At 43.6% G+C, this 18,597-nt stretch overlaps 1 protein-coding gene and 1 non-coding gene across 2 annotated transcripts in view; both read right to left on the bottom strand.

The window, feature by feature from the left end:
- Hdac1 (histone deacetylase 1) overlaps positions 1 to 17,745 on the bottom strand; it is a 29,001-nt gene extending 11,256 nt beyond the window's left edge. Inside the window, exons 1-3 of the mRNA XM_020173987.2 lie at positions 17,587 to 17,745; positions 11,253 to 11,365; positions 754 to 871 (exon numbers count right to left, since the gene is read on the bottom strand). Of these exons, the coding sequence (XP_020029576.1) occupies positions 754 to 871; positions 11,253 to 11,365; positions 17,587 to 17,635 (280 nt within the window). The 5' untranslated portion in view covers positions 17,636 to 17,745. The remainder of the gene's footprint in view (positions 1 to 753; positions 872 to 11,252; positions 11,366 to 17,586) is intronic.
- Positions 2,734 to 2,797, bottom strand: LOC141425380 (small nucleolar RNA SNORD78). Its single transcript, XR_012450431.1, has one exon. It is a non-coding gene; the product is annotated as a small nucleolar RNA SNORD78 (small nucleolar RNA).
- Positions 17,746 to 18,597: the final 852 nt, after the last annotated feature.

Raw genomic sequence — 18,597 nt, forward strand, 5'->3', positions numbered from 1 at the left:
TGTGAGAGATGGGGGACTTGGGGTAGGCAGAGAAGGCATCTGGGAGCAGTGGTACATGCCTGCAATCCCAGCTACTTGGGAGGCTGAGGCAGGAGGATTGTGAATTTGAGACCAGCCTGGCAAAACAGCAAGACCCTGTCTCAAAATAACTGTAGCCATGGCAGCAAAAGAAACCTATTGCAGAAAGAGATGTATAAGATTAAACACTAACTTCAGCATATACTTTATACTGTGGTGCTAGTGGTCATGGAATCAGAGAACAATGAAAGAAAAAATGTGATCAAGAAGTGGTGCCCAGGGAACTTCAGCTGTATGATTTTTTTTCTTAAGCTGGGCAGTAGGTATATGGATATTCATTTTTTATACATTTTTGTGCATCTGAAATATTTTCTATGTACCATATTTATACAGCCATCCATTAGTACTGATGGGGGATTAGTTCCAGGATATTTCTGAGAGTCCATAATCTATGGATGGTCAAGTACTTTACAAAAAAATGCCATGATGGCACATATCTATAATCCTAGCTACTTGGAGGCAGAGATAGATCTCAGTTCAAATGGCCAACCTGGGCAAAAGCGCAAGACTCTATCTATAAATAAACTGAGAAAAAAGCAGCACTCTGGCACCCTTAGGGGCAAGGGCAATCAGATGTCAGCTGAACAGAGGCCCAAGCCAGGCAGGGTAGGCATCTCCAATGGAAGAGAAATCCAATTGAGGGCTTGAGAGAAGGAAGGAACAGAATGGACTTACATCTCTGCATTTGCTTGCTGTACTCAGACATGTTATCTGGACGAATGGAGCGCAAAAATTTAATGTAGTCATCACTGTGGTACTTGGTCATCTCCTCAGCATTGGCTTTGTGAGGGCGCTAGAGGGCAGAAGGGAGGAAGGGCAAGTTATTCTTGACAATACCAGTCTTCTCTCAAGTCTAGTTTGGACACTTACATTTTCTGCCCAGCTCTGAACTAGGTGCTGGAGAAAAATAAATGATTAGATTTAGGTATCTAGAAACTTACAATCTAATCAGAGACACAGATCAGCAAAGGAGAATGCATATCAGTAGACCTAGACTGCAGCTTGAGTTCTGCTGCTTAGGCATGCAAGGTCCTCTTGAACCACAATTTCCTAAATTCATCTCATAGGGAAGATGTGAGGATGGGACAATATTTTAAATTATGTTTACAATTACTTTTTATTACTAGATATTATACTTACAATTACATTTATAATTACTTTTTATTATTAGATATCACAATATGTAATTATGGGCTAAATGGCTCCAAGAAGTCAAGAAGATAAATGGGAAATCCTTTATAAATCATTACACCAATAATTTTTTTTTCTTTTTTTTTTGCAGTACTGAGGTTTGAACTCAGGGCCTTGCATTTGCTAGATGGGCATTCTACCACTTGAGCTACTCCACCTGCACTTTTTTCTTTTTGGTTATTTTTGAGATTGGGTCTCGCTTTATGGTCTTGGCTGGCCTGGACTGTGATCCTCCCATTTGTACTTCCTCATGTAGCTGGGAAACAGGTACGTACTACACCACTGCACCCAGCCATTGCTTGAGATGATGAAAATCTCAGGAACTTTTTGACTAGGCAAGCTTTGAACTGAGGTCCTCCCAATATCTACCTCCTGTGTAGCTAGGAAACTAACAATTCTGATCACATCCTACCCACTTAAATTCCTTGACATGGTAATGTCCTAGTTATCCCAATAGTTTAATTCTTCCTTCCCTTTTTTAAGACAGGGTCTCACTATGTAGCCCAGGCTGGCCTCAAATTCATGATTCACCTGCTTCAGCCCCCTAAGTGGTGGGATTACAAGCATGTGCCACCACACCCAATCGTACTTTCCTTTTTAAAATTCTCTCTTCTTTCCGTCCCTTAAAGATAGGTCATTTTCAAAGATGACCCTCTTCTTCTGTAGTTGCCAATATTTTTATAGTTTATAAAGCATTTAATACACATAATACATACCTAACATTTACTGAGTGTTTACTCTGTACCAGTCAGTTTTTTTTTTTTTTTTTTTTGGTTTACAGAAATTTATTGAAAATCTTGGTTTAATCTTCTATCCCAGAGTGTCTCTCCAGCTGCCTTTCAAAGGATGAGCTGCATGCTTTCTGCTACCATATAAGCCCTTGCAGTTTTCAGGATGACAATGTATCTACCTGCATTTCTCCAACTATGATTTCTATGTTCTCCAAGCTGGACTTGAACTCATGATCCTCCTGCCTCACAACCCAAGTAGATGGGACTACAAGTACATTCCACCACAACCAATTTCAACCTTGAATTCTTAATCCTTTGCTTAAAACTTGCACTATGCATCATTGTCAAGCTGACTCTTTATATCTTTATTAAAAGCTGGCAGAGCAGTTCAAGTGGTAGAGCACCTGCCTAGCAAGCATGAAGCCCTGAGTTCAAATGCCAGTACTGCCAAAAACATTAAAAAAAAAAAAAAGAAAAAAGAAAAAGGTACCCACAATCTGGACCCAAGCCAGTGGTCCAGATAAGAATGTACAACCAGCAGCAAGATCAAAAGAAAAAACCCAGGGCTGGTACAGAGACTTAGTGGTGTCTGCCTAGCAAGTGTAAAGCCCCTGAGTTCAAACTCTAGTACTGCCAAAAAAAAAAAAAAAAAAAAAAAAAAAAGGAAAGGAAAAGAGAAAAGAACAGCACACGAAATGCCATTAAATTCTTCTCAGAGTTGTTTGTCCCAGAGTTATTCAATGTCAAATGTGTCTACATGCTCATTACAGGTCAGACATTTGACCACATTATTTTAGCTAGTCACTGTTACAGGCTCTTTATATGTGGTCTCAGATGACCTGTACAACCTTTTCGAGTTCATACTGTAGAGAATGGGATAAAGGAGAATGATGGACGGGGCGAATTCAACTATGGTATTTTGTAAAAACTGTTGTAAATGTCACAATGTTCCTCCCAGTACAACAATAATATGACAATAGCTGGGTACTGGTGGCTCACGCCTATAATCCTAGCTACTCAGGAGGCATAGATCAGAAGGATCCTGGTTTGAAGCCAGCCTGGGCAAACAGTTCTCAAGATCCTATCTCAAAAAAACCCATTACAAAAAAAGGGATGGTGGAGTGGCTCAAGGTATAGGTCTGAGTTCAAGCCCCAGTACCATAAAATTAATTAATTAATTAATAATAAGACAATTTTTAAAAGTTCATACTGTTGTTAGCTTCTTTTTTTGGTGGGGAGGGAGCAGGACTGGGGTTTGACCTCAGGGCTTTGCACTCGCTTGCTAGGCAGGCACTCTACTGCTTGAGTCACACCTCCAGTCCTTTTTGGTCTTTTGGAGATAGACCTGGGCTTTTTGCCCAGGATGGCCTGGATTTCCTGGACCACATCCTTCTATTTATGCTTTCTGAGTAGCTGGGATGACAAGCACATGCCGCCAACTTTTTCTGCTGATATGGGGTTTCATGAACTCTTTTGCTCATGCTGGCCTGTATCTGTCTCCCACAGAGTTGGGATGACAGGCGTGACCACCTTGCTATTACCCTCATTTTGCAATGAGGAAATTACAGCAGAAAGAGATGAGAGGGTGGTAAGGGAGGGGGTGGGGGCAGGGGGGAGAAATGAACTAAGCCTAGTATGCACATATGAATAATAAAAGAAAAATGAAAAAAAAAAAAAAAAAAAAAAAGAGATGAGAGACTTGATGCAGAGTTAAACAGGTCATAATAAACCCAGAGGTCTGGCTCTAAGTTCTATTTAACTCTTATTTAATCCTCACATAACTTAATGAGGAATATAAAACTGAAAGAGATTTGGTTTGTCAAAATACCTAAAGGCCAAGCATGGTGGTGGAAGCTGTTATTCCAGCACTGAGGAGGCTGAAGCAGGACAATGGTGAATTCAAGGCCAACCTGGGCTACATAGCAAAATCCTTTTTCAAAAACAAAACATCCCTCCCCCTAAAAAAAACCCTTCAAGACCAAACCACAATAACAACAACAATAAAACACTCATAGTGAAAGAAGCAAGACTTGGATTTAAATTCCAAATTGTTTTCACTACACTAATCCCTTTACCCTCTGGCAATGTCATCAAAACCCTGCTTTGGCTATTACTTCTAGACAGCTGGTACCCAAACTCTAACTCCATCTTGGTCACTGTTCTGAGCTCCCAATTCATAGTTCCAATACATTCCCAGCCAGCTCCACCAAAGAATCATAGAACCACTTTAAATTCACCTGGACTCAACAATTGTTGAGGGCTAGAGCTGTGATTCAAGTGGTAGAGCACTTGCCTAGCAAGCATGAGAGGCTGAGTTCAAATCCATTATCATCAAAAAAATAAATAAATAAATAAAAATTTGTTATTAAGAGCTGAGAAGCACACAAATCTAACTTCTGTTTTATTTTTATTTGTTTTTTGGGAGGGAAGGGGGACAGTACTGAGGATTGAACTCAAGGGCCCCAAGCTGACGAGGCAGGCACACTACCACTTGATCCATGCTCCCAAACCCCAGAACTTCTTTTACTATTTCTGTTAATGAAACCAACATCCACTCAGGCTGAAAGCCTAAATGTCATTCTAAACTCTCCCCCCACACATAAATTTTTTGCCTTCTCACTTCAAACTATTGGCAGTCTCTCTCATTTCCATAATCTTTTTTTGGGGGGCAGTGCTGGGGTTTGAGCTCAGGGCCTTCACCTTGAGCTACTCCATCAGCCCTTTCTTGTGATGGGTTTTTTTTGAGATAGGGTTTCACAAACTATTTGCCCAGGCTGGCTTCAAACCTCCATGCTCATCTCTGCCTCCTGAATAGGTAGGATTACAGGCGTGAGCCACCATGCATGGCTCCATAATCTTTGTTTGTTTGTAGCCAGTGTCTTGCTATGTAGCTCAGGCTGTCCTTGAACTCACAACCCTCCTAGCTCAGCCTGCCCAGTGCTAAGATGAAAGCTGTACACCACACTTCAAAACTCCTTTAAAAACTCTTTTTTTTTTTTGGTGGGGGGTCCAAGGGATTGAACATAAGGTCTAGTGCATGCTAAACACATACTCTGAGCTACACCCCCAGCTTTATACCCTCCATAATTTTGATTGCATTCAGTACCCTATTTCTCCCTATGTTCATCTTTCCCAGAATTCCTGTTATTACTATCCACTCAGCTGCTCAAGACAACACCCACAGTATCACCTGTGATTCCTCTCCATCTACTACATTGTACTGCTCTTGAAATTACCCCCAACATACCTGTCAAATCTTGCACTTCCATTTCCAAGCCACCACCTTTTTGACTTGGATTGAGGCAGCAATCTCCTACCTGGTATCCAAGGCTTGACCTTAACCACTGTGAATCCTCAATCTTACAGGCAAAGTAAAGTATAAATTGAATCATGTCACTCCCCTCTAAAAATACTTCAGAGACTTTACTGCTCACACTGCCAGGCTCAAACTCTGTAACCCTGGCTTGGAAAATCAGAGTAGGAGTAGTTGATCCCTGCTCACGCATCCAGCATCCTAGGTGTAATATTTTATGCTTTAGCCCATGGAGCACCAAATCCAAAGTACTTGTAAGGGCCAGGCAGTTTAGCTAAGCTGGTGCTTAGAACCACAAATAAGAAGTCTGGTGGGCAGAGGACACCCTTTCCATAGCTGTAGCTGATTAGTGCCATGAGGACATTTGGGTCCAAATCCCACGTTCTTTTTTATGGTGGGACTGGGGTTTCAACTCAGGGCTTTGCACTTGCACAGTAGGCGTTCTACTGCTTGAGCCACACCTCCAGTCCATTTTGTTCTGGTTATTTTGGAAATGGGGGTCTCATGAACTATTTACCTCAAACCTCCTGATCTCATTCTCTCAAGTAGCTAGGGTAACAGCCATGAGCCACTGAAATTGCCAGATTCTTTCAGGTCAAATTAAACATTTTTAAAGGTTAGCCACTAATATAAAGTTCTTAAAAATACTTTGTGGGTTAAACAAAACATGTCTGAGGGGCTAAATTTATCTCTGCACTGTACCAATCTGGGGATTTGCAATTCCCCTAGAGGACTCTCTCTCACCTTAGGCCCTTTCCACATGCTATGACCTAGAACAGAACACCGTTCTCCTTCACTTCACACCCTCAAGTCAACCTTTAGGTTGCAACTGAAAAGTCAGTTCCCCCAGAAAGCTGTCTTTGACCTCAGTTAACTCTTTGAAGTGCTCCCCTGGGAACCCTATACTTTCCTTATCACACTCATCCTTTCATGTGTGCTTGGTCCACTCTAGCAGACCAGGAGCAGGTCTTTATCTTATAGGCATGGTGCCTGGCCTATACAGCTGCTCAATAAATATCTGTTGAAGTAATAAATTAACTCTCACTTGTATTATTTATGACCTTCTAAATGGTTGCATTTATACTGAGTCATATCCTCTTCCATACTAGTATCACAAAAACCTTAAAGGCAATACCCTGGTCCAAAATATTCAATGACTATTTCTAAGATTCTAAACTCTTAGACATGGCAGTCAATAACTTCAAAAGGTTCCTTTCCCAATGTAATTCCTGTCTTCTTCATAAATATTATACTTTAAACAGCTCTTCCTTCACAAGACCTATGGAGCATCCCACCTATGCTCATGTTCTTCCTACTACTTGAAATTTATTCTTCATTTCTAATCTCTGAAGGACACAGACCATCTCAAATGCCTCCTCTTTTACAAAGTAAAAGCAAATCTTCTTTTAAGAACCTATGTTCATCCCAGGCCTCAAAGTTCCAAACCAGGTGACCTCACAGTCAAAAACCACAAAATATACAAGAAACAAAGTATCAAGAGTGAGAGCTCACAGAAACAACAAATAGCAGGACTTCCAATATATGTTTAAATGGAAAAGAACTGCATTGCATAACAATAAACAAAACAAAAATTTTAGCCAGTATGGTAGTATGCATCTATAATCCCAGCACTTGGTAAACTGAAGCAAGAGGATTCTAAGTTCAAGACCAGCCTGGGCTACATAGTAAATGCCAGCCTAGATTGGGATACATAGCAAGAACAAATTATTTGGGAAAATAACTAGCAAAAAATGTGGATGGCACTGGATTCAGTCTTCAGCACCACAAAAATAGAAACAATGCCAGTTGCCAGTGGCTCACGCCTGTAATCCTAACTACTCAGGAGGCAGAGATTGGGGGAGCACAGTTCCAAGCCAGCCCAGGCAAATAGTTTGCGAGACCCTATCTTGAAAAAACCCATAGAAAGGCTGGTGTAGTGGCTCAAAGTGTAGGCCCTGAGTTCAAACCCCCGTACTGAAAAAAAAAAAAAAAAAAGGGATGGTGACTGTATATAAAATGAGGATGAAAGTTGGTGAAGTGGCACAAGTGGTAGAGTACCTGCCTAGCAAGCCCTGAGTTCAAACCCAGTTCTGCCAAAAATAAATAAATAAATAAAATAAAATGACAGTGGAGAGTCTGGGACACATTAATTATCCTATGTGGGGCTAGAGGCTTGGCTCAAGTGGTAGAGCACCTGCCTAGCAAGTGCTAAGCCCCAGCAATACCACCAAAGAAAAAAAAAAGGTTAATTACAATGTACAGAGAGGATTCTAGAAGGGACCAAAGACAGTGAAACTGAGTGGAAAAAACCTCGACCTATCTCCTTCAGGTATAGAAACAGGTGATACAGCAACTACTATAAAACTTTTTTGTTGTTTTTAGGGGTAATGAGGTTTGAACTCAGGTCCTTGTGCTTGCCAGGCAGGCGCTCTCCCACTTGAGCCACACCTTCAACCACTGTTTGCTTTAGTTTTTTTTCACATAGGGTTGCCTCAGGGTTCACTCCGGGTTGGCTTCAGAACGCCATCCTCCCACCAGTGGGTTCTTGGATAGCTGGGAACACAGGTGTGTTACCATGCCAGCTTATTGATTATGACTTTTTCTTAATTTGTAGTGTTCCTATCTCTGCTTCCTGAGTAACTAGGAATGCAGGAGCCACTGCACCCAGGAATGATTCCCAAAAGCCATCAATTTTTGGACAGATACTGAAATGGCTATCTGTACTCTGAGAAAGGGATACACACATCAAAGCCCAGAGAAAGAATATTTAGGATGAAAGCATTTAGGAATTCTAGGGTTTTGCTCTAGGAATTTACAATAAGAACACCACAGAGCCAGGTATGGTGGTGCACAACTATAATCCCAACTAAGGAGGCTGAGGCAGAAGAATCACAAGTTAGGGGATTTAGTGAGACCCTGTATCAAAATAAAAGAAGCCAGGCAATGGTGGCTCATGTCTGCAATCCTAGCTACTCAGGAGAATCCAGCCCAGGTAAGTAGTTCGTAAGACCCTATCTCGAAATATCCAACACAAAACAGGGCTGGCAGAGTAGCTCAAGTAATGGAGTACATGAAGCATGAGGCCCTGATTTCAAACTCTAGTACCTCTAATAAAAAATAAAAAGGGGATCTGGTGGAGTGGCTCAATGGGTAAGAGAGCCTGCCAAGCAAGTGTGAGGCCCTGAGTTTTAAACCCCAGCGCTGCCAAAAAAAACCCCCCAAAACAACCAAACAGAAAATGAAAAGTGTTGACATGTAGGTCTTGCCTTGCATGTGCAAAAAGACCTGGGTTCAATACCCAGTACCCACCTCCCAAAAAAGAACAGAATCCCATACAGATGACATCATCTCCAATAAGGTGTTATCTCCTATGGTAACCACTGCTGGTTGCCTCCTAAACAGCCATTCTCTCCCTTTTTCTTGGTAATGTGTCAGCTGCAGGGATCAAATCACGCTTAGTCTAAGTCTGTTCTGGTAATCCTATCTGCCTATACTCATGAATGGTCTGAGAATGGCAAATGCCCTAAGAAATAAAAGGGGAAATCTGCTAGGAAGCTTCTGAGAGGGGTTTTCCTCTGAATAAAAAGAAAGGAAATCCCTGAAAACCTCCTATGTTTTCTATTCCCAGCTGCCCTTCATACCTAAAAAATGCTCTCTAGTCCCAAGGTCGGCCTGTTCCTCTTTTTCCCTCCTTGCTTCCCCAGGTATTTCCACTGGTCCCAGAGACATGACAAGGCCATCTGGGACAGAAGACGCATCTCCTTTTAGTCTCTGGAATGGTGAGAAGGATGCTGTTGTTGCTAGGTTACTGAAGCTGTCAGCCCAGACTTTAACAACAGACTCATGCCATAAGGTAACATAGGCCCCAGACTTCTCTTTACTTTCTCATTTGGACTGTTTTTTTTTTTTGATGGGACTGGGTTTGAACTCAAGGCTTTGTGTTTGCAAAGTAGGAGCTCTTCCACTTGAGCCATACCTCCCATTTATTTTTCTCTGATTATTTTGGAAATAGGATCTTGTGAACTATTTGCCTAGCTGACCTTGATCCTTCTGATCTCAGCCTCCCAAGTATCTATGATTACAGACATGAGCCACTGGTGCCTGGCTCAGCTCAGCTGGACGCTTTTTTTTTTTTATGGCATTGGGGTTTGAACTCAGGGCCTCATGCCCTCATGCTTGCTAGGCAGGCACTCTACCACTTGAGTTACTCTGCCAGCCCCTCATGTGGTCATTTGGACTCTTGCAGCAGTCTAACTGACCTTGCCACTTGTAAAATGCACACCTGTTCCTATCTTTCTTTCATTTAAAACCCTTCACTTGTCCCTCACTGATTCCAGAAGAGGTTCAACTAGGAACCATTGGACCAAATTTGGTCCACCGATGTACTGATACATTCTAAAAAACAAGAACAGGGCAGAGAAGTAGTTCAGTGTAAGAGCTCTTGCCTAGTGTGAACATGGCCCTGAATGTGCTCCCAGTACTGCCAAAGACAAAAACCCTGGGCCAACATTTTAACCTGGAGATTTTATATAATCGGGATTTCCAGTTTCTCTTTTAAAACTGGAAGATCAGGCAAAAACCACCTGAAGCTGAGTCTAGAAGTTAGATTTCATCTAGTCTGTCTGTCTCTCTGTGTCTCTCTCTCTACAGCATCTCTGTGTAGCCCAGGCTGGCCTCAAACTTGCAATCATCTGCCTCAGCTTCCTGGGGGCTGAGATTACAGGCGTGGACCACAATGCCCAGTTCAGTCTATACTCTCTAGTAACTAGAGTCTCTAGCAGCTAGACATCTGGCATCTAGTTCAGCACAGTGTCACCTTTTTTTTTTTTTGGCCCAGCCCACCATCCAACCCTTGCTGACCTCTCTGGCTGTACTGTGAAATCACAGTATGAAATCACACTGTGAACCTGCTCACTGAATTACTTATATTTTCTCCAAACACCAAATTATTTTTACCTCTGCCTCTTTGCCTACGTTCTTCTTTTGACTAGGTATACTAGTGCCTTTCTGAACTCCATGTTAAATTCTATTCAATCTTTATTTAATTTGGTGGGACTGGTATTTGAACTCAGGTGCTTGCAAAGCAGGTACTCTACCACTTGAGCCACACCTCTAGTCCATTTTGCTCTGGTTATTTTGGAGATGAGGTCTCCCGAACTATTTGCCCAGGCTAGCCTTGGACAGTGATCCTCCCAGTCTCAGGGCTCCCAGGTAGCTAGGAGTGAGCCACCACACCCAACTCTATTCAAAATTTAGAACTCTGCTCAGACAGGAAACATTCCATGGCTCCCTTCTTCCTTCCCTACTCCTCATTATCTCTATATCCTCTACATTCTTTAATTGTTGCACATTCACACTAGTATATTTGCTTACATGTAGGTCTCACCATTAGGGTGAACTCCAAATAAAATCCCACTGGGTACGCTGGTTCATACCTGTAATTCCACTCTGGAGTTGAAGGACAGTGGTTCAAGCCCAGGCAAAAGTTAGCAAACAAGTAAGCTGGGTGTAGTGATTCACACCTATAATCCCACGAAGCGTATGTAGGAAGACCAAAATCCAGTCCCAGGCAAAAACTCAAGACCCTCATAACTAAAGAAAAAAATGACTTGGCGGTATGGCTCAAGTGGTACAACACCTGCCTACCAAGTATAAGATCCTGAGTTCAAACACCAGAACTCCCTCTCCCAAATAAAAACAAAACCAGAATCTCTATCATGTACTGTACCTGCCATACAATAGCCATTCAATACCCAGTTTGTTTGTTTGGCAGTACTGGGGTATGAACTCAGGGAGGCCTTGCACTTGCTAGGCAGGTACTCTACCACTTGAGGCACACATCCAGCCCCTCCATGTCTGATTAACAAGTGAATGAATGACATAAGGAACCAGAGCCCAGAGCCAATGAGGTCGGGCAGGGCAACACTCCATTAACTCACATAGATTTCCATTTTTCGGTAGAGACCATAGTTGAGTAGCAAATTGTGAGTCATGCGGATTCGGTGAGGCTTCATTGGGTGGCCTTGTCCATAATAGTAATTTCCAACATCCCCTGAAGAAGAGTGACAGCATCAGTAACACAGTTCAACACATGCCCCCAGGTGAACCCAGGAAAATTTTTACAGCAAACTCCCAGGAAAACTCTTTCTGGCATATTTCAAGTTTCTAAGAGTTTCTCCCTCCTTAAAGAAGGGTAATTTGAGGGAGGAGAAATGACCCAAACATATGAATAAACAAACAAACAAACAAAAAGGGTAATTTGAAAAGGAAAAACAAACAAAAACACAAAAAGCAGGAGATCAGGATGAGGTCAGCACTTAAGGCTGACTCCAGCCTACTTTCTTCTCCTGGAACCCCTATGTACTAGGTAATATGAGGGGTTTATTCCAAAGCTGCTTGGAAACAGCAGCCAGTAAGGTGACTCATCTCACTATACAAGAATTCCTTCCCTAATCATGACTCAAAACTATTATAAGCAACAGTTTGCTTCTTACATATTGTGATGCTTTATGGTGCCAAAGTACATTCACTTACTTTCTTACCAGATTTTTGCAATGAGGATGGAAAATAGGTCAGACAGGGAATAAAGAAAATCGAACTCTTATCACTGTTTCATTCGCCTATTGCAAGCCTCTAAGTGGCCCCTCTGCCTTCAATTCAAACTGTGTGCTCACTGTCACTGAGTTATTTTCCTAATCCACAACTCTAACAACATCCCATCCCCCACTCAAAATTCCTTAAAGGATGTAGCTCAGTGATAAAACACGTGCTTAGCATTTGCAAGGTCCTGGGTCCCATCCTCAACATCACAAAAAAAAAAAAAGTTTAATGGCTTACTATGCCCACAGACTAAAGAGCAAATAATGTCAGTAGGCCGGTATTCAGGTATTCAAGGACTTACTTATCTGACTTTCAAGCTTCATCTCCTGCTACCTTCCACCACTATTCTGGCTGCCTGTTTTTTTGGTTTTTGGCTGTGCTGGAGTTTGTACTCAGGGTCTCACAACTGCTAAGCTGGTGCTCTACCACTTGAGCCACTCTGAAAGCCCTAGGTTTTTTTTGTATGTGTTAAGTATTTTCAATTATTTATCTCAGCTGGCTATGAACTGAGATCCTCCTGATCTCTGCCTCCTGAATAGCTAGGATTATAGGTGTAAGTTGCCAGTGCAGGGAGGCTGCCCGTTTTTGTAAATGAAATTTTGTTGGAAATAGCCATGCCTATTAGTTTATCTATTATCCATGGTTATTTCCATACCGCAACTGGCAACAGAGATCCACCTATACGGCAAAATAAAGGAAAAAAAACAAAAACAGAGTTAGTAGGTCATGCCTATAATCCCAGCAATCAGGAGGCTGAGGCAGGAGGATTTCTAATTTCTAAGCCAGCCTGGTGATAGTGATATCCTGTCTAAAAAAAATTAAAAACGAACAAAAAAAGTCTGAAATTCTTATGGCCTGGACTGTGCTCTACTTCCTGAACATGACATTCACCTTCATGCCAAAGTATCTTTAGTCCTCACCTCAGACCTGCATGCATTTTTCTTTTCTTCCTGCCTTTTTTTTTTTTTTTTTTTTTTTTTTTTTTTTGGGGGGGGTCTGGGGTTTGAACTCAGGGCTTCACAATTGAAAGTAGGGGCTCTACTGCCTGAGCCACAACTCCAGTCCATTTTCTTCTTTTTATTTTGGAGATGGAGTCTCTTGAACTATTTGCCTGCACTGGTCTCAAACTGTGATCATTCCAATCTCAGCCTCCCAAGTAGCTGGGATTTTAGGCATGAGTCACCAGTGCCCAGTTCCTTTCTCTTTTCAATACAAGGTCTTACTATGTAGCCCAAGTTGGCCTATTACTTGTGATCCTCTTGCCTCAGCCTCCAAATTCTGGGACTACAGACATATGCTGCCATGCCCAGTTTGAAGCCTCTTTTCTTCTCTGAAGATCTACACACTACAAAGCCCAGCTAAGGCTCCAAATCCTTTCTGGATCAAAATGAATCATCTTTTCCTCTATGCAAAATTTGTATTAGCACTTCATAAATTTTGTTTTGTATCCTTATTATGTTTGGTGGTACTGAGGGTTTAACTCAGGATCTTATGCTTGTTAGGCAGGAACTCTACTACTTCATCCACTCTACCAGCCCTTTTTGCTTTTATTTATTTATTTATAGTACATGTGCTGCTGAAGTGAGCACTTTTGGTTATTTTTGAGATAGATTCTTGCTTTATGCCTAGGCTACCCTAGACCGAAATCTTCCTATTTGGGCTTCCCCTCATCCCACCCCCCCACCACTGTAGCTGGGATGACAGGCACATACCACAGCACCCTACCATTGGTCGAGATGGAATCTCACAAAGTTTTTGCTGAGGCTAGCCTCAAACCAAGATGCTCCCAATCTCTAGAGATCCTCTCTAACTAGCTAGGATTATAGGCTTGAGGCACTGAATCCAGCTGTATCCTTATTATTTACCTATCTATGTCCACAAGACTGGGCACTCCTAGAAGGCAAGGACTAATATGCTGTCTACATCATGGATGCTCAAAAAAGATTCAATAAATTAGCTAAGTGTTGGTGACTCACACCTATAATCCTATTATATGGGAAGCCAGGCTGGCCAAATAGTTTGAGAAACCCCAATCTCCAAAATAACCAGAGTAAAATGGACTGGAGGTGTGGTTCAAGCAATAGAGCACCTGTTTTACAAGTGTGAAACCCTGAGTTCAAACCCCAGCCCACCAAAATAAATAAATAAAAAAATTCAATAAATTGTATTGAGACTCAGAAAAATTAAGTCTCTCACCAAGATCACACAGCTCTTATGGGAGTCAGCTCTTCTGACTTCAAATCCTCTACCGACTCCAAATCCAAATGCAAAAAGTCACACTGGGTTTCCCAGATACCCACTTAAGTTTACATTTAATCTAGAGAGGTCTGTGGGTGTACTTGGTAGAAAGATCCTTGAGCAATGTTCTAAACTCAAGTGAACCACATACCCCAAGCTCTCTCCCTGGAGGCCTTCAGGATGAGTCAGAGTAGTCAGAGCTTTCAGGACCCAGGGGGAAAAAGGCCTGGGCTTTCATGCCTCAAGTATCAGGTACCTTGTTTGCCTATCAAGCCTGGATCCATCCAAGGCTCAGACCTGGGAAGCTAAGATACCTTATCTGGAAAGCAAAGGGAGTACCTGGGGGCGGCGCTTAGAGACATCATCCTTTTCTTAATAGTTTTTAATTAGGTTCCTGAAAGTTTAAAAGAAATAATTCTCAGTAATTCTAGCTGTTCAGGAGGCAGAGATCTGGAGGATCATGGTTCAAAGCCAGCCTGGGCAGCCCTATCTTGAAAAACTTCATCACAGTAAAGTGCTGGTGGAGTGGCTCAAGGTATAGGCCCTCAGTTCAAACCCCAGTACAGCAAAACAAACAAAAACAACAAAGTTTCCAGCCTCAAATGGTCCCTCCACTGCCCAGCAGTCCTTTCAAGTTTATTCCCTGACTCCCTCTTTCACAACAGCTAATTATATCTCCATTCTCCAAGATTCCTCCTCTACCAACAACCCTTCCCCACTCTCAGGAAAAGAAATGTTTTTACTTCATCCTGAGAATTCCCTTAACTCTCTCCCCATCTTCTCCCCTTTAAACTTACCTAGCACTTGCACTTTTCCTTACCACTTGCCCTCTCATGAAAGGAACTCTTGATGGCTAGTGTACTTACATAGCCTCTGGTTTCCACCTCATCTGGCCTCCTCAGGAACCTCCCTCACTACTCCATTTCTTGTACCTTCACCTTCTCCCTCTTTTGGCTGTTTTCCATACAACTTTGAATGTGCTCAACTCTTAAACAATATATTCCCTTTATTAGCAACCCTCTCTCCTTACCCACACAGCCTCCCTTTAAAAGTTTTCAACCCCCAGGCACTGCTGGCTCACGCCTGTAATCCTAGCTATTCAGGTAGCTGAGATCAGGAGGACTGAGGCTGGAAGCCAGCTCCAGGCAAACAGTTCATGAGCCCCTATCTCAAAAAAAAAAAAAAGAAACCCATAACAAGAAGGGACAGGTGGAGTGGCTCAAGCAGTAAGATCATCTGCCTAGCAAGAATGAGGCCCTGAGTTCAAACCCCAGTGCTGAACAATAACAACAAAAGACTGGAGGTGTGGCTCAAGCCTGCTTTGCAAGTGAAGCCCTGAGTTCAAACCCCAGTCCCACCAAAATAAATAAATGAAAAGGTTTCAACCTGATGTTTCCTCTTCATCTATCCATTCATTTCTGAATCTACTGCAATCTAACTTCTGCCCTAACCACTGCCAACACTTGCCCACTCCCCCTCCCTCCTTTGCTTCTGTAACCCAATACTTTCTGGTTCACTAACCTCTCTGGGTACTCTCTCTGTATCCTTTATTCATTTAATCAACAAATATCTGAGAGTCTACTGTCATCTAGTCACTGTATTAGGGGCTGGGATATAGCAATAAACAAGGCATGGCCCCTCTACTCCAAGGAGCTTACTTTTGCAAAAAACATCACCAAAGACTAGGGACATGGGTCAAATAATAGAGCACTTTCGAGGTCCAGACCTTGAGCTCAATCCCCAGTACCAGCAAAAAAGTAAAAAAAGGTGACCAACTAAATGGGCAATTCCAAGAAACACTGACAAGTACCACAACAGGGGAGTACAGAGCATGAGGGCCACTAGCCTTTTCCTCAGTCTACTTCCTTAGAATTTCATCCGTGATCTTCTTCTCTTTCACCCTATACCACTTCTTAAGTGATAGCATTCTCTTCTAAACTAAAATGACTCTCTGTATTATTTTATGTCAACAACAACCCAAAAAATCTCTATCTTCTCAAATGCAGATGTTAATGGCCAACTGCCTACAGGAATAGATATTTCCTAAACATCTCTATAATTATCCTTAAAAAATAAAAATAAGCCAGGTGCAGGGGGGCTCATGCCTGTAATGCTAGCTACTTGGGAGGCTGAGATCAGGAGAATTAAAGTTTGAGGCAAACCCAGGGAAATAGTTCACTACAAAATAATCAGTGCAAAATGGGCTGGGGGTATGGCTCAAGCAGTAGAGCACCTGCTTTGCAAGCACAAAGCTCTGAGTTCAAACTCCAGTCCCACCAATAAATAAATAAAGTAAAAATAAAACCCAAAGTTGTCGATTGACATGGCCTTCTCCAAACTCTCATTGTTAAATTGCTCATACCACAGACTTGGGATCCAAGCCTTCCTCTTCACTCCTTCATTCATTAGCTTAATTTCTGCCCTTGTGTTATTTCTAAGGCATCAACCAGGCAATGGCACTAACCTACATCAAACTTCGATGATTCACAAATGCTCTCGGAATAATGTCTGACTTGCCATGAAGGATGCCATGCCTGACCCTTCACGATCTGGTCCTCTTGTCTGATCGCTTGCAATCCTTCCCCTGTCCTGCTCCCCACCTTCTACACTAGACCCAAGGCTGTGCCTCAGCCATACTGTACAAATACCTGCTGATTTTTGTACCTGGCACTCACCTCTATCTTTGCCGTCCCTGTGCCTGGCTAACAACTTCTGTTCCTCAGGCTCTCCCTCCCGATCCCTCGGGTTGGGCTGGGAGCCTCCTAGCCACGGAGCTCTCCTTACCCAGCACCATACGGGGGGAGGGGAAGGGTTCTGACATTGGTTAGCCCCCCTTTAGCCGTAGGCTGAGAAGGGGAGGGGTGACTTGGGGAGCCCCCTTGGCACAGCACACCTATGCAAACCTAGAACACCGTAAACTGCTTCATACATTTTTGCTCAATGAAAAGTCCGTTTTTAACAGGTTGCATCTTTCTTCTTTAACTCCAGGAGCCCCATTTCCCAGCAGCAACTGCAGGCCCCTCTCGGAGGCTGGGGGAGGGGAAGCGGGTGGCCAGTCCTGCAGGACTCTCACCAAAAACGACAAGGAGGGAAGGCGACAGCTTAAGACCTTTGTAGTCTTAAGTGGACAAGACAGCCTTGCGACCGTCTCCATCAGTCTGCCTCCCCCCTCAGACTCAGCCTCCCCTCCAAGGGTCCCACCCAAACTCCACGTCGGACTTTTTCAGAATCTCCCCATCAAGAATGCCCCAGGTTCCCCCCACACGACCCGCTCCGGCCTCAGCCTCCTCCCTCCGCCTCGACCTCCTTTCCTCCTGGCCTCCCCCCTCCCTTGACGTCCTCTTAGCCTCCTCCCTCGGCCTTTCCCTAACGCCCAGCCTCCCCTCTCGCATCTCCCTGACCCCGCCCCTGCCCCGCCGCCAGGACGGTGCTCACCGTCGTAGTAGTAACAGACTTTCCTCCTGGTGCCCTGAGTATGCGCCATCTTGCTTGCCTTCTGGTCCTCCAGTCAGTCGGTCCGTCCACCCGCCAGTCCGCCCTCCCGCCGCGCCGCGCAGCGTCCGACCCGAGGGGGGGGAGGGGTGGTCCTTCAGCCGCCCCGCCCGCCCCCTCCCGGGCTCACCTATAGCCGCGCAGCCCGGGCATCGCTCCAGCCAATCAGCTTGCGCAGGGACGGGCCCGGAACTCGGCAGGGGGCAAGGGCAGCCGGGAGTGGCTGTCTAGGGCCCCCTGGGCCTGTACCAAGGTCTGCGACAGAGGGGTGGGAGAGTTGCTGGGGACCGTACCATCAGTCCCGAGGGAGAAAAGCAGCTCTGTAAACTTCACCGTCGCGTTTCGTTGTCGGAAGCGTGCTTGGAGGTCAGAGGCCAGCTTTCTAATTTTCCTGAGAATAAACTGAGGCCGATCGGGGAAAAATGGCTTGCACAAGGTCACTCAGCTATGAACCTGGATTGGAACAAGAGAGGGAAAAATAAAACGACAAAAAATGGGGAAAAAAACTGTCAAGAGCCTGCCATGAACCAAGTTCTGTGCAATAGATAGCTTTACTACTGTTCTCAGTTATTCCTGGCAATGACTGTGGTGGAGGGCTTTTATCCCCACTTTCCGGATAAGGATAAAGAACCTCAGGCTCTTGTGAATTGGTCAACGCCATGCAATTAGGAGTGAAATTCAATTTTCAATTGTGCATACTTTTTGAATGCCTACACCAGAGACACTGTAACAAAGTGGCAGAACCCAGCCTTTCTGACTCCAAAGACTGCCTAACCCCATCAGTCTCTCAGCGTGACTGAAGAGTCTTTAGACAGAGGAAATGGGATTGTCCCGTTATTAGGAAAGCAAGGATTCTTGGTGCCATTGACATGTTGAGCTGAATAATTCTTTGTTATAGGGTCTGTCTTACGCATTGTAGATGTTTGCCAGCATGCTTGGCCTCTACCCATTAGA

The sequence above is a fragment of the Castor canadensis genome, chromosome 7 (assembly GCF_047511655.1).
Source record: "Castor canadensis chromosome 7, mCasCan1.hap1v2, whole genome shotgun sequence".
Lineage (NCBI taxonomy): Eukaryota > Metazoa > Chordata > Mammalia > Rodentia > Castoridae > Castor > Castor canadensis.